This window comes from Paroedura picta, chromosome 4 (assembly GCF_049243985.1).
Source record: "Paroedura picta isolate Pp20150507F chromosome 4, Ppicta_v3.0, whole genome shotgun sequence".
Taxonomy (NCBI): Eukaryota; Metazoa; Chordata; class Lepidosauria; order Squamata; family Gekkonidae; genus Paroedura; species Paroedura picta.
In genome coordinates, this window is record NC_135372.1 from 36031610 (window position 1) to 36056541 (window position 24932).

General features: G+C 48.7%; 2 protein-coding genes and 1 long non-coding RNA gene across 13 annotated transcripts in view; 1 reads left to right on the forward strand and 2 right to left on the reverse strand.

The window, feature by feature from the left end:
• Window positions 1-4612, reverse strand: part of GADD45B (growth arrest and DNA damage inducible beta) — a 115669-nt gene extending 111057 nt beyond the window's left edge. The window contains exon 1 of the mRNA XM_077332411.1: window positions 4608-4612. The gene's annotated coding sequence lies outside the window, so the exon portion shown is untranslated. The remainder of the gene's footprint in view (window positions 1-4607) is intronic.
• Window positions 2582-24932, forward strand: part of FCHO1 (FCH and mu domain containing endocytic adaptor 1) — a 79033-nt gene continuing 56682 nt past the window's right edge. For 6 of the 11 annotated variants that reach the window (XM_077332398.1, XM_077332402.1, XM_077332403.1 and 3 more), the window contains exons 1-2: window positions 17184-17308; window positions 21563-21636. In XM_077332398.1, the coding sequence (XP_077188513.1) occupies window positions 17233-17308; window positions 21563-21636 (150 nt within the window). In that variant the 5' untranslated portion in view covers window positions 17184-17232. Of the gene's footprint in view, window positions 2603-2926; window positions 3048-3692; window positions 3713-3757; window positions 3779-16738; window positions 16816-17183; window positions 17309-21562; window positions 21637-24932 lie in introns of those variants that run through there. The other 5 variants (XM_077332406.1, XM_077332404.1, XM_077332407.1 and 2 more) reach the window with 5 other exon arrangements.
• LOC143836749 (uncharacterized) lies at window positions 10073-15761 on the reverse strand. The gene is made up of 3 exons (XR_013230706.1): window positions 15525-15761; window positions 14277-14416; window positions 10073-10433 (listed from the first exon to the last, which is right to left on the reverse strand). It is a non-coding gene; the product is annotated as an uncharacterized LOC143836749 (long non-coding RNA).

Here is a 24932-nt window from a genome sequence, read left to right on the forward strand (position 1 = left end):
CTCAGCCTCACCCACCTCACAGGGTGTCTGTTGTGGGGAGAGGAAAGGGAAGACGAATGTAAGCCACTCTGAGACTCCTTCGGGTAGAGAAAAGCGGCATATAAGAACCAACTCTTCTTCTTCAGTAATATCAGGGCTTTCTCAGCCTCACCTCCCTCACAGGGTGTCTGTTGTGGGGAGAGGAAGAGATGGCAAATGTAAGCCACTCTGAGACTCCTTTGGGTAGAGAAAAGCGGCATATAAGAACCAACTCTTCTTCAGTAATAACAGGGCTCTCTCAGCCTCACCTCCCTCACAGGGTGTCTGTTGTGGGGAGAGGAAGAGATGGCAAATGTAAGCCACTCTGAGACTCCTTTGGGTAGAGAAAAGCGGCATATAAGAACCAACTCTTCTTCAGTAATAACAGGGCTCTCTCAGCCTCACCTCCCTCACAGGGTGTCTGTTGTGGGGAGAGGAAGAGAAAGCAATTGTAAGCTGCTTTGAGACTCCTTCGGAAAGAGAAGAATGGCATATAAGAACCAACTCTTCTCCTTCTCCTTCTCCTCCTCCTCCTCCTCCTCCTCCTCCTCCTCCTCCTCCTTTGCAGCTGGAAGAAAAACTGAACAGCAGCTCTTTTGGTGCCTGGAATCAAACAGATGATGCAGGTTTTGAGGGAGAGCACAAACCTTGTTTGACCTAAGTGGGAGGAGAATACACAACACACCCTGGAAAGCTCTCTCTGGCCACATCTTAGCCTCCTAAAATCAGCCAAGCTTACAGATACCAGCGTTGGTGGATTAAACAACATATTAAAACCATCACTTGTGGAATACATTTCTCCTCCCCAGCATCTGCAATTTATTTAGACTTCATATTTCTTTGCAGTGTTTTGCGAATACGAGTTCTGCCATAAACTTAAAAATATGGAATTCCTATAGAATCGCCAAGGGTCGGACACGACTGAATGGATGACATCATCATTAAAGAACATCTGACTAGGGTCGGGGAGACCCAGATTTGTGACCTTATCCTGCCATGGAAGCTTCCGGGGGGACCTTGGGCCAGTCACACATTTCTCGGGCTGACATGCCTCACAGGGTGATGGTGGGGAGGATAAAATGCAGGAGAGAATGATGACGGAAGCCACTTTGGATCCCCACCGAGATGAAAAGCAGAGTATAAATAAGTAATAAAGACGATAATTCCTTTTTATTGACATCAGACAACTTGCCAGAAAGTGAGCTTTAGAGCACTGGAGAGCTCTTCACTGGATTGGATGTATAGTACAGAAAAGGTGACAGGAGAAAAATGTGTTGGCGTAATGGAAGAAGCCTGCAGGCGGCTGCAGCTTGAAGTCTTAAATTGCAACACAGCGAGGGATGTTGATGGAACTGCATGAGTGCTCTATGCAAAATGTGTTTCTGGCTGCTTCTAAGGAGGCTGGACAGAAGCAAGAAAACAGCCACTCTAGTCCAAATGTCATTTGGACCTATTCTTGGCACTAATAAGAATTTGTACTCTTTAACATTTTTACCTTGCCCTTCCTAATTTTATCCTGACCACAACCCTCCGAGGTAGGCAAGGCAGAGACTGACAGGCCTAATGTCTGCTTTACGGCAGGCCAGAGATTTGACCCTGGGCCTCCCAGATCCTAAGTTGACCCTTAAACCATGTCAGCACACCGACCTGCCCATTACGTCAACTAAAAAGGCTTAGACCAGGGGTCCGCAACCTTTTTAGCCTGTGGCTGCTTTTGAAATTCTGACTTGGCTTGGGTACAGCAATAAACTACCTGCCACAAAATGGCGGACCCAGGAGGTGGAGCCAGCCACAAAGTGGTCACCAAAGCTGAACTTCAGCAACAGAGTGTAGATTCTTGTGCTTCTGCCACAGCAATGTGTAAAAAGGAGCTGCACAGCCAGCCACCTCTCTAACAGTCAGTCCGAAGTTTTGATGGTTAAAAGCCCTACCAAGTCTCACCAACTTCCAGAAAAACACCTGGCACATGCCAGAAAATATTTCAGTGGGCACCATGTTGGGGGACTCCTGGTTTAGACAGTAACATTTTGATTAATCCTTGGAAGAGGTTTCAGTTTACTTTAAGTGCTTTTGCATTTTGTCCTGAGCGGGTGGTTTAGGGATTGTTTTCCTGTTCAAGGCAAGCTTCCCTGGCTCTGATTCAAGTCCCTGCTCCTCTTGTCTACCTTACAGGGCTGTCATATGATGTACGTGGCTTTGGTTGCTCGTGTGTACGTGTGAGGGGGTCTCTACCAACAGGTTCTGACTAGGTACTGCGGAGCCCGAGTTCAGAAGACTCCGGAAGAAGGAGATCACTTTCCATTGGTGGGGAGGTAGATTTAAACTGAGTTTTAGACTGTCTCGCCTGACCATTGATCCCATCGCTGCCAAAATCTACCTACAGATCTGTAGCTGATGAATTTTGTCTCCTCTTGAGAACAAAAGCTAAGAATCAGAGCTTTAGGCTCCGCCCAAGGCCCATCCATCTGGTTCTGCATCCTGTCTCCCAACAGCAGACGGCTGAAGGACCCTCTGAGATCGGGAGCCCACCAAGGAGGACAGGAAAGCCAGGATGACTCGCCCGTTTCTTGCAAGCGTCTCAAAGGTAGATTTCCTCTAGCCATGGAGGTTCCATTGGGGCTTGCAGCCTGGAGTCTAGCTTCTTGGCGCTCACGGCTAATCTATTGAGGGTGGGTCGTTGTCTTTTCCTGACTCCTTTACCTTCCCACCGCACCCTGGGGGAAAAACAAACAAACATAGAATTGTGGTCAGAAGAGAGAGCGAGAGACGCTACTTCTGCTTTAAAAATGCAAATAAATCCCCCAGGCGGGGAGAGGGGGGGAGAAAAAAAAAAAGGAAGCCAGAAGCCACATTTTCTGGCGGGCGAGCCAATGGGGAGCGAGTCTCCTTTCCGTTTTGTAACCAAGGCCCTGCAGAAGCCCCGCCCTTTCCCACCTCTTGGGGGGGGGGAGAGAAAGAAGCGGGTGGCTCTTTTTTTATTGCTAAGGAAGCGAGCGAAGCAGGTGTGCAATGCCGAGGAGCGCCCAGAGGTCAGTGCAGACCCCCCCAATACCCCCGCCCGCCCCATGCGGTCCTCCCCAATGCAAAATCGCAATGCAAAAATTTAGGCTCCTTTCTGAAAGGGACACGCCCCCAGCCCCTCTTTCCCACCCTTCTCATTTTCATCCGGGGGGGGGGGAGGGAGAAGATCTAATTAGCTCTGTCAATACATCGGAGCGGGATCCCCCCAAACCCCTCCTCCCGGATGGCCTTTCTTCCCCAATGCGGTAGGGGGGATCAATCCCTCCCCCACGCCGCCAGTGACATGAAATTCCCGTTCTCTTCTAATTTCCTGCCATAAGGTTGGGCTCTTCCCATTAACTTGTTGGACGGCTTTGAATCCCCCCTCCCTTATTTTATAGCCCGCCTTTGCTGGAGGTCGCTTGATTGGGGGGGGGGGGAGAAAACCCAGATGAGACCGGGTTTTGCAGCCATCGCTCCCTGTATGGCTCCGTGTATTTAGATCATGAGTATTAATAAATGATACAGCGGAGGAGGGGGGGGGAGGGTTAAGGTGGGAGATGCCTTTTGCGGGGCCAGCATTGCTGTCGGGCTTGGATTGGGGGAGGGAAGGGGGGCTGGATCCACCCACCCCCCCACACCAATCTCCTATTTTTGCACTGGAGGAGGAATCGGGCCCTCCTTTGAAAGCAAGGTAGACGCTGCTAGATGCCGCCTCAGCTAGGAGAAGCTTGAGCGCCAGTAGCCATTGCAGGAGAAGGTAGGGGGGGGGGTGTCACAAGATGGTAGCAGGTGTGTGTATTGTGACCCCTCCCTTCCCTGTGCTCTCCTGGGCAGGTAATTTTTCCAGAAGGCTGGAGGGCTGATCCTTCTTTCTCCCTGCCTGAGCAGAGCCACCTGTGAGAGATTTTCCAGACCTGCAGTTTTCAGATGGTGGCCATGGCGGGGAGGGGGGGAAGTGGGCTGTCGTAGCTGCGTTGAAGGTCGTTTGTCGCCTGGAGTGGTGTTTTGTGGTGCTTGGGGACCTGAGGCTGGGTCTGGGCCTCTCTTAGGTCTTGTCAGCTAGGGAGGTGGTCATGTTTTGTGTGTGTGTGTGTATGAGGAGGGGGTCAAAGGTCTGTCTTTGCTTCCCCGCCAGGGCAGGCCAGAGTAAATACAGGTGATCCCCCCCCCCACCTTCAGCTGTCCGAGCGACTTAACAGGGCTGCTTTTCTGACACATGCCGATTTCTGGGTCTAAACGAAGGAACTGGTGGGGAATTCTTCCGGGGCTTCCTTGGATCTTGCCCTGTCACTGAGTCTGTGTGCCCAACCCTTTTTGGGATGGAGTCTCCAGATGTGGTGGTGCAGTTTGAGAGTCTCTGTAGCGGACTGTTCAGGAGACTGTTTTGAAGCAAGTCAAAATAGACCTTTGAGGAGATTGTTTTGAAGCAAGACAAAATAGACCTTTGAGGAGATTGTTTTGAAGCAAGTCAAAATAGATCCCCACCCTTGGGCCAATCCCAAGGCGTTATCCTTTAGGGTGGCTAAACGGGATCCTTTGCCAAGCGTAGATGTCTGGACTTCTTGTGAACTAGATTTCATCCAGCATTGTTCTCCGACCCTGTCAGTATCTGTGCTCGGTCTTCTCTTCCTTTGACTTGTTCGTCTCCCATATGCTTTGTATGCATGAAGCCGCCTTCTGCTGCCAAGCCATCAATGCACCCAGTTCTATAATTTTTTCCCCTTTGATTCTAAAGGGATCCGGAAGGTCTTGGGCAGAGGAAGGTTTTTTCAGTTTATGACATCTTTTAAATCGGATATGCCGCTGCGGGTTGAAACCGTCTGTCTGATTTGTAAACATTTAAATCTCCTCTGGGCTTTGCTGACCGCTGCTTTTGTAAACCTCCACGCTGGGCATTTGTAACATGCTTTACCTCGAGGGTAATTAAGTGACTTCAGAATATGGCAGAGCAGCCCTTGAAATGTACTGAGTTGTGTTTGCATTCAGCTTCTTGTTTTACACTGGGTGAACCAGTAGCTGGTTTCGATTCCAAGTCAGGGTGCTGGTTAGTAATCTCTGTAGTCTGGGGCTCTCGTGCTTGAGACTGCCTCTTCCAATATGCCCACTCGCCCTGTCAGATCCTCCTTCTTTGGGCAAAGTAAGGAGTGGGACACCATTTTTGAAGAATCTGCTTGACCACTGTGCTATGGAGGCCTGCAGGTAGATCTGGATATCCACAGAGGTAGATTTTTCTCCATAATCACCCCAAACTGCCTTTAGTCCACAACGATCTCAGAGCTCCTTCCTTTCTTCATGTCTAATTTATCATCTTTTCATCCCACACTCCTGCCAAGGGTGGGCATGTACCGTTTTCCTCTGTTCCCTTTTATTCACACAGCAGCTCTGTGAGGGAGGTTAAGCTGATGGAGAGGAGCTGACCCTAGGCCATCCAGTGAGTTTCGTGATTAAGGATTTGAACCTGGGATTCCGTAGTCCTAGCTTGGCACCCTAGCCACTATATTCCACTGCCTTTCATGGTGTTCTGACTGGCAGAGACCTGAGCAGAGAAAGTCACCTGCTATTTCAGAGATTTTAGCTGGAAACTCTGCAATTGGAACCTGAGAATTCATAATAGGCACCTTCTGAAACACCATATGGTACTACCTTATGCCGTTTCAAACTTTTGGGATCCCGTCCTGCATTGTCTCCCCTGACAGCAGCTCTCCAAGGTCTGAAGCAGAAAAGGGTCTTCCCCAGACCATGAGATGCATTAACTGGGCTCTCAATCCAATTACCTTCTGCTCGCCAAACAAGAGCTGTCTCACTTTGACTCTTCCGCTCACGGCAGGACGTTGTGGTTTGTTTGTAAAGGTTCTTATGCCTTCTCTCTTGCATTGTGGAGTAGAGCAGGGGTAGTCAACCTGTGGACCTCCAGATGTTCATGGAATACAATTCCCATGAGCCCCTGCCAGCAAATGCTGGCAGGGGCTCATGGGAATTGTAGTCCATGAATATCTGGAGAGCCATAGGCTGACTACCCCTGGAGTAGAGGATCAGGCTCTCAAGAAACTCAGTTCCATCATTTATTTGTGTATCTATTTGAAAGAGTTTTGTCTTGCTTTGTTGCCTGGGACTCAGAGCTGGCTGAGAATCTAGCCGCTGGGTTGCAGGCACACAAACTGCAAACAGGAGAATGAGGAGAGTAAAATGCAGATTAAAACACAAATAATAAAAGCAGTCAAAACTGAAAACACACAGAACACTAGAGTCCAATGCAAGTGAAATAGAATAAAAACACGAGCTTGGATCTACTGGATGATTTCCACACGGACTTCTTGTTTCTTGCACAAGTGGGAGTGTGAAAAAAGTCCTAGCCCTTTGCACGGTTAAACACAGCATATTTTGAATTGTTTCCCCCACTTGCGATAGACATTTTGCAACTCCGGCGTCATGGACAGAGGGTGGCACTAGGAGAGAGATCATCAAGCTGCCAACAACTCTTATGCAGAGTCCTGCAAGGAATGGTCCTCTCCCCAATCCTATTTAATATCCTCATGCGGCCTCTTGCCCAATTGGTACAGAGGTTCAGGCTGGGATGTCTTCCGCCTGATGGATGACTGCCATGACTCTGCCCCAGAAGCATTAGCCAGCTGCCTGGAAGCAGTGACGAAAGGGCTCAAGCAGAGTTATCTGAAGCTCAATCCTTCAAAGACGAAAGGTCCTATGGTTAGGCAGAAAAGGGCCATGTGAGGAAGTGCGCCTGTCCAACATGGATGGCGTGAAGCTATCAATGGCTCACTCCGCCAGGAACCTGAGCGTGATCCTGGATTCTTCCCTCTTCCCAGGTCACAAAAGTAGCATAGCTGGCATTCTCCGACCTATGCTGAGCCAAACTACTAGTGCCCTATTTGGCCGCGGAACATTTAGCCACGGTGAACCACACGATGGTCACCTCTAGCCTGGACTTCTGCAACTCGCTCTACGCAGGCCTGCCCTTAGCCTTGATCCAGAAACTGCAGCTGGTTCAGAATGCAGCGGCCAGGGTCCTCACAGCAACACCTCGGAGGTCCCACATCTGGCCCATCCTCCAACAGCTGCAGTGGCTACCAGTCGGATTCCGGATCAGAATGCTATGGGGACTTTCCCACTCAGGGATATTCCAGGCTTCTGTTTTAAGGGTAATTTGAGGTGGTTAACCATGTGAGTCTGTGGTATTAGAACAAGATTCAAGCCCGGTAAGCATATAAAGGCCAACAGAATTATCCAGAGTGTAAGTTCTTGTGAGTCAAAGCTCATTCGAACTTGGCCTTTAAGTCACTATTAGTCTTGAATATTGTTCCATTTTAAGGATTATAACACATTGTTTTTTTGTTTTTTAACAAACAGCATTGAAATATTAACAGCAAGGACTACAGGGCGTTCCCTGCCCCCCCTTTTTTTTGTGGTATGATCTGTTGAATCTCATTGATTTTTCCCCAAACGCGTGGTTCTACGCATCTCACCCCCCCACACACACACTCTGTTGACACATCTGTTGGATCCTGGTTTCTTTTTAAAGACGAACCGTGGTTTAAAATATGCTACATCGTGCCGTGTGTAATAATGAGGCTTAACTATCTGAGATCACATGAGCTTAAAAGAAAAGGACTGGGCCTGCCCCCTTTCCTGAATATACAGGAATGATTTCAAACAGGCAGCTTATATATATATTTTCAGTACTGTCTGATTCATGTTGACTTGAGATAGGGCAGGAGGTTTGCTGTGTTCTCTGTAATACCACTACAACATTTCTGGAGATGGGTTTGGATTCAGGATTCCTGAGTTTGGCGTCTGAGCTGAAGGCTTCACGTCAGGCTGCAGGCTGGAGTTTGAGCTGGGGCTGGTTGCCCAACCTCTTCCTGCTCCCACACGGGGGAGCATTTGGCCTGGTGCACCTTGCCTGCCCCGGATTTGTGCTCCTGCACAGGTGCAGAAATAGTCCAGGCCTAAACTCCCCATCTCACAGTAAGAGGGCCAACAGAGACCTGAATGTCTTGGAACAGTCTTTCGACTGAAACTTCCCCATACCTGTGAGCCAAAGGCCAATATATATAGTTTAAATTTTGTCAAGAAGAATAGATCCTAGTGAAGGACTTCACCAGCAAACACTAAGTTGGAAAAACAACCAACTGATAACAACCACTGATGAAAATACCTTTGAAAACGGTTTAAATCTGGAGGCCGTTTTGGTTGTTCTATTAAAGGAAGAGATAAGACATTTCTATTTACATTTATTGTTAAATTGTTTAGGCCAGAGTATGTAAGACAAGGCCAGAGTATGTAAGACAAGGCAAGCAGGGGTCTGACTCTGTAGAAGAGGAAGAAGAGTTGGGTTTTATACCCTGCTTTTTAACTTCCCAAAGGAGTCTCAGAGAGGCTTACAATCGCCTTCCTCTCCTCATAACAGACACCCTGTGAGGAAAGTGGGGCTGAGAGAGCTGTACAGAACTGCTGTGCAAGAACAGTTCTGTCAGGACAGTCACTAGCCCAGGGACATCCAGCTGGCTGCATATGGAGGAGCGGGGAATCAAACCCAGCTCACTAGATTAGAAGCTGCTATTCATAACCACTACACTATGTTGGCTCTCCACACCAAGAAAGGTAGCTTTGTATGTTCATGAATGTATCTCCTGCTTTTAGCTTGAGTGGAGTCATAGCTCAATGGCCAAAATCCCTTCTTTGCTGGCAGGTTCCAGATTCAGTCCCTGGCATCTCCCTTTAAAGCAAGGGTCGCCAACCTTTTTGAGCTTGTGGGCATCTTGGGCATCCTGGTGTAGCATGGTGGGTGGAGCCACAAAATGTCCGCCAGAAATGGCTGTGATAGGAAGTGGAGCCAGGAACAAAATGGCTGCCGCAGCTTACCTTCAGTCATGTTGTGAGGATCCTTTCTGCCATGGTGGCAGCTTCTGCCAAAGCAACACTTTAAGAAATTGGCACAGCCAATCAGATCTCCAGTGGCCTTGCCGGTAACAGCTTCATGTGGTCCCCACCCACTTTTTGAAAACAGTGGGTGGGCTGCAGAAAAGCTGCCGCTGAGCAGCATGGCACCCATGGGTGCCACGTTGGGGATCCCTGTGTTAAATACTCCCAGATAGCAAATTTGGAGGAAGGTCTTTCTCACACTGAGCTGCTGCTAGCTGAAGGAAGAAAATACTGGGTTACATGGACCACTGGTGTGAGTCGGCATACGACAGATTCAGATGTACTTGAGCATGAACTACAACTATGCTCTTTTGCTCACAAAGCTACAGATCAGTGGCTGGGCACCTGCTTTGTGCATAGATGGTCCTGGATCAGTCTCCAGCTGAAGGATCTCTGAGTCTGGGAAAGGCCCAGAGATTTTTTTTTATCTGCCTAAGACCTCAGAGAGCCATTGCTAGTCAGGCCAGCAAGCACAATAAATTAAGCCAGCTTGGTGCAGTGGTTAAGAATGGCAGCCTCTAATCTGGACGGCCGGGTTGGATTCTCTGCTATTTCTCCACATGCAGCCAGCTGGGTGACCTTGGGGCAGTCACAGACCTGTTGCAGCTGTCCTCGCAGAGCAGTTCTATTAGAGCTCTTTCAGCCTCACCTATCTCAAATGGAGTCTAGGGAAGGTGATTGTACTACCTGTCAGCATGGTTAAGAGTGGCAGACTCTAATCTGGAGAGTCGAGTTTGATTCCCCACTCCACCACATGCAGCCAGCTGGATGATCATGAACCAGTCAGTTTTCTTAGGGCTGTTCTCATAGAGCTCTCTCATCCCCACCTACTTCACAAGGTGTCTGTTGTGGGGAGAAAGAGGGAAGGTGATTGCAAGCTCCTTTTAGACTCCTTCAGGCAGTGAGAAACGGGTATAAAGACCTTCTCCTTTTTCTTCTTCCTTCTCTCATATTTTGGAACAAGCTAGTTTCAAAATACCCCTAAATAAACAAGGGTCCATCTCGGTTTTTAAAACCAAACCAAACCATATTGTTCCATGTGGAATCCAAAAAACAAGAACAAAATCCAAGCAATGTTTTTCCTTTCCTAACAACGCAGATTTTGTCTTGGTTCAAAGTCGGCACCGTCTTTTCAAGAGCACAGCTGTTGTTTGCTCTGCATGGCTTTCCTTATGGAGGCATTTCATTTTCCAGAAGTGTCTCTGAGGTGGGGAAAGGTGCCTGAGGCGCTTCCCTGTCACACTGCCACCAGCTGTCTGTCAGATCTGGACTTCCAGCGTGCTTGCAGATGGTACTGCTGATGGTGGTTGAGGGGCACTGAAAGAGCACTCCTGCAGAGGTTAGCCAAAACAGGTGAGCATCTCCCAAGAGCAATTTCTGCTCCGGATGGTTGCCGTGAATGCTGCTTTGAGGGATTCCTTGAAGACAGCAACATCTGTGCCTTTGTCGGTTATCCGCTTTGCATCTGAGGGCTGGAGCAGACCAGAGTTTTGAATATAGTGTAATAACAACTGTGTTTTGAAGTGGAACAGTGTCATGTAGCCCTGACCTGGGTAGCCCAGGCAAGCCTGGACCCATCAGATCTTGGAAGATAAGCAGGGCCAGCCAATCCTAGGTAGTATTTGGAGACCTCCAAGTGGCCATTCCTCCAAGGAACACCAGGGGTCATGACATGGAGGCAGGCAATGGCAAACCACCTCTGAATGCCCCTTGCCTGGCTGCCGGACAATCCTTGGATTCCTAGCTACATTACACACACCGCGTGATTAAAAAATGCGGTGTCTTGTATGTTATTTGGGAACAGCAACCCTGCAAGGTAGGCTGCTATCGTATGGGATAGAGATTGCCTTGCCCAAGTCCTAGAGAGGCTGGATGCAAACAGTGCAGCGAACATCTTGATTTGTGACTTAGTCTTTGAGTGGGTAAGTGGTGCCTCCTCTTGGACCTCTGATAAAGCATTGAGAAATGTGGGCAGTGGCAATGGTCATCGGGGAGGCCATGGATTAGAGGGGGAGCACCAGCTTTGTGTGCAGAAGGTCCCAGGTTCGATCCCCAGCACCGCCAATTAAAAGGATCTGGTAGGAGGTGATACGAAAGGCCTCGCCCGAGACCCTGGCGAATGGCTGCTGGTCAGAGCAGAAAAATTGCAGTCCGTGGACATCAGGAGAGCTACAGTTTGGCCGCCCCTAGTAAAGCATTTCTGAGAGTAGCTGCATTGCCAAGGAAGTACTTTTCCTCCTTGGTGTGCAAATCCTTTCCATGTTGGGTGGCGGGAAGGGGGAACAGATGGGCATCTCCAAACAGGGAGTGGACTTTATGTTTCTCATGGGCTGTGATTATGCCATGGATGCTGCTAGGCTTGCCAACTCTGGGCAGGGGATGCCTGGAGATTTAAGGGGTAGAGCCTGGGGAAGGTGGGGTTGGGGAAAGGACCTTGTTGGTATATAATGCCATAGAGTCCACCCTCCAATGCAGCCACAAGAACTGATCTCCGTTGTCTGGGGATCTGTTGTAATGCTGGGAGCTCTTCAGACAGTGCCTGGAGTCTGGCAGCCCTACATGCTGGGCAGAGGGGTGGGGAAGACTCATTCTCTGTTGCTTCTGAGCTGGCTTCGACCTCTTGCCTGGGGACATTGCCAAGGGGTTATTCTGACCCCAGTCCAGTGCCATCAAACTCTCTGCCTCCGTATGGTCATTGCTCAGTGTCCTCTGTTTCCTGATCCTTTGGCTGTCCTGTAGCTTTTGAGCTGTCAGGTGGAGCTGCTGATGTCTGGATGCTGGAGTTTTCCCAGAGGGGCTAAAAGAGGTCATTCCCGCCCCCTCCGGATGTCGTCCTTACCTTCCTTGCATAAAGCATTGGTAGGGACCATTGACAGTCTCAGCATGGATCCACACATCTTGAGCCAAGTTGATCAGCGTAATTTTCAATGCAAGGTTTTGTAGATGTGTTTGGTGGTGATGATGGGGCAAATGGACAGGATTGGAGATTTATTTCTGAAACAGCCTTTGTTCAAGGCGGTGTATGGGTGTATTAATGCTTTGCTAGTGGCTTTGCTGCCTTAAACCCATCTTGATGCTTGATGGTTTGACTATTTTGGATCTTCAAATTGTGTGTGTGTACATGGAGGGGGGATTGCTGCATTCCTGTGTAATTGCTTCTGGCCCAGTTCTTGCTGTCAGTCTATGATTAGGTTGTGCCCTTTCTTTTTGTGGATGAAAGTGCTGAGATCAACTGCTCCTCTCTCCGTCCCAAAGAAAAAAAAATACTGCATGCAAAAAGTTAGCATGCCAGAGAAACAACTTGAAAAATCCTCCCACCCCACACCCCCAAATGCAGGAAATTTTAATGCTGCTTCATATGAAAAAAATTCTCTTCATGTAGAAAGTAAGCATCTCAGGGAGAAGATGGACTTAGAACACTTCCCCTGAAGTTCTAGTTTTCTAGATACAGGGAATTGTTTGTGTGTGTGTACAGGGAGGTAAGCTAGGCAAGATGTTCTCCCTCTCCATGTGTTGGCTTTCCATGAGCAAAGGAATTATTTGCATGGTGGAGTCATTCCTTCATGTGTCTCCCCCGATGTACAGTTTAGCCACAGGGTGGTCATGTCTGTGAGAACAGGGCCTTCACCTTCCTTCACCTGTTTGGGGTTCAGATCTGGGTCTGTTGACCTGATCACTTTCACTGCAAGAGGCGGACACAACTGCCCTTGGGAATGATCACTTATAAAGGAAACTCATTTAAATAGCAAGAAACCAAGAGACCAGATATGCTGGTGATCCTGCATGACAAGTATTACCAGAGATTAATACCTCGTTGATTTGCAGCTTTCTCCAAATAAATTTGGTGTTTTTTTTAAAATGTTGTTGCCACACCCTTTTGCCATAGGGAATCACACTCAGAAGAGCTATAACCTGTTGTTTTGTCAACTGTTTTTTTAAAATCCGTCCCCAACCTGCCTTAATTTCCCCAATGTTTAACCTAAACCAGCTTAGTTGCCCATGTGGTTGCCTCAATCCCCCCCCCCCCCCCCCGGCCTCCTTCACCAGCAGAGAATGCCTCTTCTGGGATGTTGTCAGCCATTTTGAATGCCCGAATCCAAAGAATTCACTGGGATTGTATTACCATGTGACCAAAAGAGAATGTGAGGTGGAAGAGGTCTGGCTTGGGAAATTCCTCTAGACTTTGAGGGGTAAACCCAAGAGAGGGCAGGGAAGAACCTCATCACCAGTGTTATATAATGCTGTGGAGTCCACCCTCAAAAACCAGCCATTTTCTCCAGTTGAATTGATCTCTTTAGCTTGGAGATGACTTATCATTCCAGGGGATGGGGACTGGCATCCTTCCTAAGTGGGGGAGATTGACCTTCTGAGTGCTCTCCCTATTTCTGAAATGGCTGTGTGTATTTGGTCAAACCTGGAAGAGGAATTCCCCCATTGGCCCATTATGCATTCGGGGTGGAATGGCGGTGGTTAAAATCACCAATTATGCACGCTGCAGGCGGCAACCAGGCGCAGAGTCAACGTACGCCGCCAAAAAAGCCATGTTAGTGAGATGCGGAAGAAAGTGGAGCTTCCCGGGACCAGGGCGCAACCAGAAGCGGCTCCAGAGTAGCCGCGTGCATAATCGGATACTCTGGGTTGCGTTCCGTCCCATGCGTAAGCGGTTTGCTTTGCTTCCTCCTCCTCCGCATTCTCCATGCCGCCGTTTCAGCGGACGTGCATAATAGGCCATTCTCTGCAGCATGCCTCTTCTGAGGTTATACTCTTGGCCGCTATTATTTCTCAGAAGAAACTACATGAAAACAAAAATTAAATGTTGGAAAAGAAGTGGGGCGGTCAGAGCTGCTTCCACCCCATGTCTCCCCATCACTGTTGTTTGCAGTCTTAACCCCAATAACCCTTCCCTCCCTCGGAGATCAAGTTGCTCAATTGCTGTAAACCTGAAAGAATGCTAAACATTCTCTGGAGGTGAGGCAGGTTCATTTGAAGAACCGCCTCTCTCTCGGTTTGGGATCAGTTGGGTGTATCGGGTACAGGCCTGGCTTGGTAAATACCAGAGTCAGGCCCTGCACTCTTCTTCCACTCCTGTATTCTGAGGATTGTAAACCACATTTATAGGCAGCAGACAGATGACTCCCCTCCCCCCCCCTAAAATTTTTCTGGTGTGTGTGTTCAGAGAATTTGTGTATCCAAGGTTTAAAAGTAAGTTTGTTTCTGGCTTTTGCGGAGCCGGTCATCTTGGGCCGGCGTACAACGTTATGACCCAGTAAATATACGTACATGTATACATACATTATATTTTCTAAAAAGCTAACCTTAGATATCTGCAGAGTCTTTGCTTGCTGGTTCCCCACAGGGAGGGAGGAGGGCCATAGAGTGTTCTGATCTTCCGGGCATCTTCCTCCTCTTATTTTCAATTTATTCACCACCCCACCTGACAACAAGCTCTGGGCGGCTGACGACAATACAAACATATACAGACAAATAAAAACATTTACAGATCCACAATTTAAAAATTTAGGCTAAGAATCCCCATAGAGTGATTCCTTTTCTAGCAGTATAGGGAGGTGGAGAGGAAGGGGAGGGACCCTTTCTGATGTTGGATGACGCATAAAGTCATAGGCCAGGTGGAAAAGCGCCATCTTCGCGGTCCTTCGGAACGGTGTCAGCCCCGACAGGGCCTGGATCTTGGTGGGCAGCTCATTCCACCAGGCAGGAGCCACAGCTGAAAAGGCTCTGGCTCTGGTCAAGGCCAATCTCACTTCTTTGAGGCCAGGGACTACTAGTAAATTGCAATTGTATAGCGGGACGATCTTTGGGAGACATACTCAGGGGTTCCTCAGGTACCCAGGTCCCAGACCGTGTAAGGCCGTGAAGGTCAAAGCCAAGACCTTAAGCATGGTGTAGCGGTTAAGAGCGACGCTTCTAATCTGGCGAGCCGCTCCTCCACATGCAGCCAGTTGGGTGACCTTGGGCTAGTCACAGCCCTGATAGTGCTGCTCTTACCAAGCAGTTCTGTCAGGGCTCTCTCAGCCTCACCCACCTCACAGGGTGTCTGTTGTGGGGAGAGGAAGGGAAAGCTTTTGTAAGCTGGTTTGCGCTTCCTTCAGGCAGTGAAAAGCAGGGTACACAAACCAACTCTATAATTTCCAGGTCAGGATCAAAGGTAGGCCAGCATAGAGCAAGGTACTGAAGACTAGCCTGGAGGTGACTGCCGTGTGGGTCACTGTTGCTAGATGTTCTGGGGTCAGGTAGGGAGCTTAATCTGGTATAGGTGGAAAAACCACCTACCGAGCTACCCTAGTGATCTATACCTCATAGACCCATAGAGTTGGAAGAGACTTCCAGAAAACTCACAACTACCTTCCCCCACCCACAGTGACCCCAATTCCATGCCCAGATGATGCATCCCCACCAAAAAAAACCCCCAGAATCCTTGACCAGTCTGGTCAGTCTGGCCTGGAAGAAATTTGCCTCTCGCTCCCAACGTGGCAATCGACATTTCCCTGGGCATGCAAGAAAGTGCCACGGTGCTACACACCGATTCTGTCCCTTCTGCCCACCTCCTCACAATCTGCCTAAGTTCACATAATCAGCATTTCCATAGTAAGAGCGGCGTTGTCGATCACACCCAAGCTCCCGATGATGTGCTCTGCTTCCATCTGTGCCCCGTCCAGACAGGGGAGGCCTACTTCCTCTTCTGTTCCTTTCCTTCCCAGCCAGAGGACCTCTGTCTTCAATGCGTTAAGCTTCAGGTGGCTTTTGAAGAGTGCACACACAAAAAGACTCTTGAAAGCGATGACCCAGCGGCCCAAAATGGCCTCCCCCCTCCGTATCTTCCAGCAGTCATCTGCATTTATTTTCAGATATCTAGCACTCCTTGTCTAGCACTTTCATGTGTGTAAACACTCTCCAGTTATCAACTTAGCACAGACAAATTTATGTTCTGTTCCTCCACCCACAACAAGCTTGTTTAAACTTACAAAATCGGGTTACGGCTCCTTTGCTATGTTTGCGCCGACAACGTTCCTGCGAGGTTGCTTCGTGTTGTTCCCATGGCACAGGGCGAGGTGACTGAGGTTGAGGTGGAGTGAATGAAGGCCCTGCTCTGATGGCTCAGAAGCAAAATGTACTTTCGACGCACTTTTGCAGTCATTTGCAACTGGGCTTTCCTATGTGAAATGGGAAAATACACGGGCAAAGAACTGGCAAAATCCATTGAAACTGCTTGATCCAAAGCGTATAAAACCAGTCCAGTTTTGTGACAGCTAGCCCTTGGGCCTGGATCTTTTGTAGTTCTGGTCCCACCAGTTTTGACTTTGAAGCAAAAACGTTTGTTGTTCAAGAGCAGCACCCCCCCCCATAGCAATATCCTCAAACGGAAAGTAGTTTGCTTTGTTGTCCTTCTCCTGAGCGCCCAAGAGAAGAATCATTTTTATCTGGTTCTCAGAGACCAACTTGGTCCAATCCTGCAACAATTAGATTACCTATTTGCCCATCTTCTGCTGAACAAAGTAAATTTTCTTAATGGGCTCCTGTGAATTTCTGCTGCGGTTATGCCATAAGTTGCAAGGAGGGGGGGAACATATGAGGTTTTATGCTTGGGTTAAAAGAAGAACAGTCCGGTGGCTCTTTTCCTGCATGCCCTTATCTGCATTTTTGAACGGCCCGATTGTGGGGTAGCTGAGGTCTGATCACCTAGTGGACTATTTGCAAGGGCCTTCCACCCGGTTGGCGTGCCCTTTGCTCAGCTGTGTTTTCCCTCTGTCCTCCCTAGGGTGACCCCCCGGCTCGTCCTTTCTGGTGCGAGCTGAGAGAATGAGCAGGCGAGGACCGTGGACCTGTCTCGACTGGGTAAGTGAGACCCCCCCCCCTCTGCAGAGACTCCCCTGATTGCTAGCGTTTGGCCACAAAGTATAGCCTAGTGGTTAGAGCCGGAGGCTGTGGGCCCTGCATGTCTAGGGCCTCTGTGCTATTCACAGAATGAAGTCGAGCTCACCAATGTAGCCAGAGACTCTTGGTTCTATTTTTGTCTCTGGGGGGCAAGGGGCTGGGGAGGCAGCAGCTGGTCCAGAGCATTGTGAGAGTTTAGTGTGGCTCAGAGATGATAATTGATTCCCCCCCCACACTCGTCCATACTTCAAGCAAGGCAAAAAAAACAAAAAACAACCTCAACGTGCACCAAGCTCTTTTCATATTCTTTCAGTTCCTGTTTTTGGCCAGTATGTGCTTCTGGGGAGAGAAAGGGGTGGGCAAAGCTAACGGTGAGGCATGCACGCTGGATGTCTTGTGTCTGAGATGGTGTCTTCTGTCCTGGCTCTCAGATCTCGGAGGGAGGCCATACGAGGTACGGAAAGCGAGGGATCGGCTGTGGGACTCCTGGGGTTTGTGGGCTGGGGAGGCAGCCTTGGTTTTAAGGCAACCGGTTTTGTATGGCCTTTGCATGTCGTCGATGATTCCTGTTGGGGTGGCTGTTTGTCTATCTGGCTTATTTGTGGCCCAAGCTATTCTACCAACCAGCATGTTCTGTGACGTGCTCGTTTCTCAGTATCTGGAGGTCTGTAGTGGGTCGGCTCTGAGATTTTCCCCTCCTGTCCTGCTCAGCCAGCCAGAAGGTGCGCCACTGGCTGGCATTTTGACGCTTGGCTCAAGATGGCAGAATCCTGAGGTGGGAGAGTTGCCAATTTCCAGGTGGTGGCTGGAGATCTGAGATTCTAACGGCAGTCCACGTGCCAGAGATCTGTTTACCCGGAGACTAGGGTCACTTTGGAAGGTGGACTCTGGCATTATACCCCATTGAAGTCCCTTCCCTGCCCTCCTCAAGCTCCACTCCCAAAATCTTCTAGTATTTGCCAACCCAAAATAGATTGCATCATTTCAGACCCCATGGGTAGGAACTTGTAGGTATGTCACATCTCCTTTCAGATTAGGGATGCCAGCCTCCAGTTGGGACCTGGGGATCCCCTGGAATTATAGCTCATTTCCTGGCTAAAGAGATCAGATCCCCTGGAGAAAATGGCTGCTTTGGAGGGTGGACTCCATAGCAATATACTCCACTGAGGCCCCCTCCCCAGCCCCAAATCCCGCCCATTTCTGGCTCCACCCCAAAGTCTCCCGGTATATCCCAACCCAGAGCTGGCAACCTTTCTACAGATAGAAAGCCAGCTACCACAAGAAGCAACCTGAGCTACATTTCTTCTTTTCCTCCAGTGGGTCTAACGTTTTAATTGCAGGAAGGGTTTTTGTTTGTTTGTTCTGCCTTCCAGAGGAGAATATTTTCCAAAAAGCATCCTCCACCCCGTGCTCTGAAGAGTACAGCCCCCCCCCCCCCAGCACTGTAGAGCTTCACTGCTTTGGTTGGCTAAGTTATAAAGAGCAGGCCTGAAATCAGCGGGAGATTGGTAGGCCTGTCTGTGGTTGGTTTCGCTGTCAGGAACTGAGGCAAAGGGAGAACAGGTTGGGTGAGGGACGCAGACGGCAAGTGCTGTGGGGAGAAATGGGGGGCAGTATTTTGAGATTTTGCTGAGGGAGAAATTGAGTGCTATGGGGTACAGACAGGGAAAGGGGGTAGCAGGGAGAAGGGACTACAAGAAAAACATGGAACGGGATAAATCTTTTTTTCTGTAGTTAGTGGAACAATGTGTTAAGAATTGGCCTTCAGAGTTGGGTTTTTATTTTGACCTTTGCACGCTTTGGAGTGAGTGGGGTTGGGATTGGGGGGGGGGGGGAAGAGACAGGACTTTTTGGATTCTGCTCCCCAGCTCTAAAATGTGCAAAGAGAGGGCATAGCCCAAAGGCTACGGACTCCTCTCCGGAGCACTGAAACGTGAAGTGTAGGTGCATGAACAAAGCTGACTTTTTTTTCTCCATGGGGAGTTCCAGGGTCTTCTCTCGCTTTTGGAGGGGAGTGGAGGGAAGTGACACTTTGGGAGTCTGGAGCAAAAAGCAAGGATCTCCCACCCCCCTTCCCCCAGTTAGATAGGAGAAGATAATTCTGTCTTGTCTGCTTCCTCATACGTATCCTGCCTCTGCCAGCCATTCGGTCATTCATTATTCAATGAATATCTGGTTCCAGGGCCTAGGTCCTGGCTGAATCTCCTGGCACAATCGCCCAGCTCTACTCTGCCCCATATGAGCAGTAAGGGAATGAAGGGGCTTTTCCACTTTTAGCATTCCCACTCCCCTGGCATTGCTGAGCTGGAGCCCCTTCCGGTTAGGAGGACTTTTGTCTGAATGTCAGGCTGGCTTGGCTTCATTGCATGAGCTACCTGGAACTGCTCGCTCCCTCGTAGCATCCTGGCTAGAGTTAGCTGCTTTCAAGTGGGACCTACAGTTCTCCTGGTATTATGACCAGACTCCAGGCTACAGAGAACAGTTCCCCTGAAGGAAACGGCAGCATCAGAGGGCAGAGTTTATGGTGTACTATAGAGTTCAGGAGAATATGATGTCCTAAGGTCAAACTGCGGCCCTCCAGATGTCCATGGACTTCAATTCCCATGAGCGAATGCTGGCAGGGGCTCCCGGGAATTGTAGTCTGTGGACATCTGGAGGGCCGCAGTTTGACTACCCCTATCCTAGAGTAAGCTTTCTCCCCTCCCCAAGCTCCACCTCTGAATTTCCTAAACCAGAGTTGGCAACTGCAGTCCTGACTGTTCCCTTGAGGCTAGCTGTGGTCACCCGAACCACCACTGTTGGTGCAGGTTGATCTGGGTGAGAGGAAGGTCAGGGGGCAGTGGTCTTTCCAGGCATGGGGCCCCCCCTGAGGGTGGTGCCCACTGACCTGCAGGCACATGATGCTAATGACACATGACAAAAAGTGGTGTGTGCGTGCGAGAAGTATCACCTTACCTGTTTTGAGGCTGGAGCTGTGGTTGATGCACCAAGAGAGGCACAGGAAGCTTACCTGAAGGCAGTAATCAGAGGCTGGGAGGTATCTGCAGCACCAGGGACCTGTCCTCACTGTTTTCTGCTCTTCTTGATATGCATGCATGCAAGCAAGCGTAGCTGGAGGTGCGGCAGCCTTTGCTTTCAGCACACGCAGAGCCGCAAGCCGTTCTGAAGGAAAGCCATGAAGATGACAGCTATAGAGGGACTTGTGGGGCTCTGTAATCCACTGGAGGGCCGTGGGCCATGAGTTGAAGATCATTGGACCAGAGTATTGGTCATGTGTGCAGGAAGGCGAGGGTCTGCTTTGGGCACCCTGTTCAAAATTCCTACCCTTTCGATCCAGTGCCTAGCACCAGATCTGTTCCGTCCTATGAACAGTTTGCAATTCAAGGATGTCTGGATTCTGCTCCAGGGTCCCCTGTATGCCCGTTAAGGAAATGTACATGCGTCTCCCTATCAAGGACGCTTTAGTCGATCCCTTGAGTTTAATTAAATTGATGAAATGACTAAAAATGTACAAGTCCTGCATAACAGAAACACGTCTTTCAGGGAAGCATATTTTTAAAATGGTCTGCCTGCAGGTTGTAGAAGGGGGGTGACCTAGAAGAGGCATTCTTCCTTCTCTTTTGTAGGCTTTCCTTCCCAAGAAGCTTCCAAGGAGGACTTTCCCATCACTACCACCTGTGGGAGAGGCATACTTCCTTGTCTTGCTTTCCAGAAGAGAATGCCTCTTCTAAGGACGTGCTTGCCCTCTGTGGAAGAGGCCTTCCTCCCTCTCTCACAGGAGGGAATACCTCTTTTTGTTCCCAGTTTCTGGAATATTCCTTTAACATACAAATCCATGCCCATGTATATTCAAATTTTGGAGACACACCCATTAAGAAGAACATTTCTGGGAGCTCACTTTAACATCTTTCCCTCAAATTTCACCTGAGGTAGATTTTTGAAGATCCCTCCTCAGGAGAGATATTGTTTGCTTGGGTGTAGTGTCCCCGACACGTTGTACCATATACTTTTGGTGTGTCCTAAGTTTGATGTATATCGCCACCCTTTAGCTAACCGTCTGAAGAAATTGAAATTCAGCTGTGTTGATGAGAATCATTGGATTAAAATGATACTAAATGTGAGGGACTCAGCAATTATTGTAAAAGTAGCGAAGTTTTTGCTGGCAATTTTAAATGAAAATCTTTTTGCGATGGAGTCTATATCTGGAACTGTTTGAAATTTTCGTTTTATGCTTGGCACTCTGATGGTACTCTGATTCGGATTCCTCTACTTGTTATCAGCAGTTTTCACAGATAGGTAAAAAAAAAATTAAAAAGAGAAATAGTCTCCCTTTCTATGCTTCTTTGCCTGCAGTTCCAGCAGACCTTTTTTCCCACAGACACAGAGGAACTTGTGGAGAGGATGTGTGTACTAAGGGTGCCAGACTCTCCAGGGATCCCTAGGAAATGTACCTCATCTCCAGACTAAAGAGATCAGTTCCCCTGGAGAAAGTAGATGTCCTGGAGGGTGGATTCAATAGAATTGTACCCTACTGAGGTCCCTGTCCTCTCCATGCTCCACTCCCCAAATCTCCAATTTTCCAACCTAGATATGGCAGGACTCCCCCCTTGTTTGATAGCCAGGGGAGACCTAGCAACCTGTGTGTGTGTGGGGGGGGGGCTTCTTGGGCAAGCGGGCTAATGTCATTCTGAATACTTGCTTATTCTAGGTTTCCAAGAGGTGAACTGTGGCAGATCCCAAGCCAGCCTTGCCAAGATGTCGTATTTTGCCGACCACTTCTGGGTGAGAACTCTGTGTGTGCGTCTGTCTTGTTTCACTTTCATCTTCTTTTCCTCTGGTGCAGAACGCTGGCTTTTCTAGTGAAGGGTTGCTGGCAGTATGTGAGTCTTGTCACGCGTGACTCTCTTCTGTTCTAATCGTTCATGCTGCTCGGAGTTGTTTTTGTTTCTTGGGGTGGGAGGAGGTTCGGGATTTTAAAGGTGGTTGTAATTGGTATGGTGATAGTTTTTGGAAAGGGGTGGGAAAGAAAGAAAGAAAGAAAGAAAGAAAGAAAGAAAGAAAGAAAGAAAGAAAGAAAGAAAGAAAGAAAGAAAGAAAGAAAGAAAGAAAGGCATTCCCATCATACAAGACTGTATCAAGACCTCTAAGCAACACACTTTGCCCATTTTCATGGATAACAATCGGCTTGTGCAAAGAGTGGAACGCAGAGGAAGCAGCCTTAGACAGAATTTATTTTATTTATTTATTTATATTTATATAACACCCTCCTCCGAAGGCTCAGGGAATCAGACCCTCGGTCCATCTAGGTCAGTGCTGTCCACTCCAGCCTTTTTCAGCCTTTTGACCATGGAGTAGCCATAATTTTTTCAGACTTGGAGGAGCCCTGGAAGTGATGCCAGCTGGCCACGTCCCCCCAGAGTGACATCACTACCTGCACCCTTAGCCCTCCTTTTGCTCCCTCTCCCCGCCTTTGCTCTAGAAGAAGAAGAAGAGTTGGTTCTTATATGCTGCTTTTCTCTACCAGGAGGTACAAAGTGGCTTACATTCGCCTTCCCTTTCCTCTCCCCACAGCAGATACCCTGTGAGGGAGGTGAGGCTGGGAGAGCCCTGATATTACTGAAGAAAAAGAGTTGGTTCTTATATGCCACTTTTCTCTATCCGAAAGTGTCTCAAAGCGGCTTACATTCACCTTCCCTTTCCTCTCTCCACAACAGACACCCTGTGAGGGAGGTGAGGCTGAGAGAGCCCTGATACTACTGAAGAAGAAGAAGAGTTGTTTGTTATATGACACTTTTCTCTATCCGAAGGAGGCTCAAAGTGGCTTACAGTCGCCTTCACCTTCCCTTTCTTCTCCTCACAACAGACACCCTGTGAGGGAGGTGAGGCTCAGAGAGCCCTGATATTACTGCTCAGTCAGAACAGCTTTATCAGTGCTGTGGAGAGCCCAGGGTTACCCAACTGGCTGCATGTGGGGGAGCACGGAATCAAACCCGGCTCGCCAGACTAGAAGTCTGCTCTCCTAACCACTACACCTCGTGTAGGCTGGAAAGAAGACAGCCTGGATCTCCCCCAATGCCACGCCATGTCAGAGCTCCTGTGGGCCCTCCAGGGGTCCATGGACCGCTGTTTCGGAATCCCTGGTCTACTCTGCCTGACAGCTGGTCTCCAGAGTCTCAGCTATAGGGCTTTCTCATCACCTTCTTCCTGATGCCTTTTATCTGGAGGTGCTGGGGGCTGAACCTGGAACCTTCTGCATGCCAAGCAGATACGCTGTCTCTGAGCCATAGCCTCTCACACATTGGTGAATCGAGAGCCCCCCTTGTTGGTGCATGCTTGTGAGGAGGGAGGGTTGTTCATGTGAGACATGAGCCAGGTGGGGCCCTTCCTCCTATGTAAATAGTTGTACCATCAAAGGGCATCACTCAGTTGGCATCCGGAGGGTGAAAACCTTAATTCTTGCCCTTTAGCCACGTACATAACTTAGTGTGACCGTCCTTTGACTGTTTGGCCCATCTGAACTTTTGATCTTTAAAATGATTCAAGCTCATTCTCATGGCTCTAACTTGGACGCTGAAAATAGTTGTGTGTACTTTTGTATTTTGTTTTTCTCTAACAGTTTAGACATGGAGAGGGGTTGTTCTTTGACTCTCAACCTTCTTTGCATGCCAGAAACTTCTGCCCCCTTCTCAGCAAGTCCAGACTGCCAATTCCGTAATATAAGCCTTAACTCAAAAATGTTCTTGAATGGGAGGAACTAAATATTTTATAAAAGCCCCCCCATCTCCTTGGACAAATCACCCCTTTTTTCACAACCTCTTTGCAGCTCTGATTGGGACCACGATGCTCCTTTCTGTGCACCAGAGAGCAATTGCCCTCACTCTGAACTGGTTTTGTGGCATTCTCTGGTAACCAAATCTGATTGGTGCCATTGCAAAGCCAAATTGGAGTGAGCAAGGGGGAGAGTGGCGATGGAGAGCGTGGGTGTCTATGGTAATTTATAGCATCATTCTGCTACAAATTCTTGGGTGCATCCCAAAACAGGAGAGGATGCTTTTGGTTCAATCTCAGCTATATATAACATGTTCTATTTGGGGGGAAAAGCAGGTTTCTAGTCCTCTTGACAGCAAATATAATTTTTAAAAAAATGTCAAATGCTTTTCTGTACAGAGATGCAGCTTCATGTACGCGGCACAGTCAGACAATAAAATGCATGACGCTGGGAACAATAGCTGTCTTTCTGAAAGAGCAGCATGGAACTATGAGTCATAAGTTGCGCACCAGAAGCCACCACGGTTCTCTGTGACTGCTTTCCATCAGCTCTGTTTTGCTCTGTGTCAGAGAAATGTGAAAGTCCCCTGAGTGTAGAGCATTTCACCCTTGTTAACAGTCCCTCCAATTGTCAGGTGGAAATGGAAAAGGCATGGAGCTTACAGGTCAAGGATGTCTCGGGTACTCAGCCCTAGAGTACGTTTCCAGCCATCTTCTCTAGGGTTTTCCATTCACGCCTTCCTCCATAGAACTTTCCACCTGCAATTAATTGTATAGCAAAGAGAGAGGAGAGCTTCCGTTTGGCGTAATGGTTAAGAGCGTTGGACTCTAATCTGTAGAGCTGGATTTGATTCCCCACTCCTCCACATGCAGCCAGCTGGCTGACCTTTGGCCAGTCACAGTTCTCTTAGCACTGTTCTTGCAGAGCAGTTCTGTTAGAGCTCTCTCAGCCCCACCTACATCTGTCTGTCTCTTGTGGGGAGAGGAAGGGAAAGGTGTTTGTAAGCCACTTTGGGACTCTTTTGGGCAGTGAAAAGTGGAGTATATAAAAAAGCTCGTTTTCTTTTTTTTTTCCCCAAAGCTCGGCTTTTTGTTTTGCTCCCTGGGCCTTTTGTGTAAAATATGCTGAGAAGTTGCATCAAGACCTGTTGGAGATGGCGAGATCCACAGGTTGAATCCAGAAATCTTGCCTGCTCTATTGCAGACCATTTGCAGAGCTGCCCTCTGAAATTATTGCCTGGAGTGATTCTTAAATTTTTGCATGCCTGGAAAATATCTGGTCAGTGCTTGTAATAGTTTTTAGTTCAGTG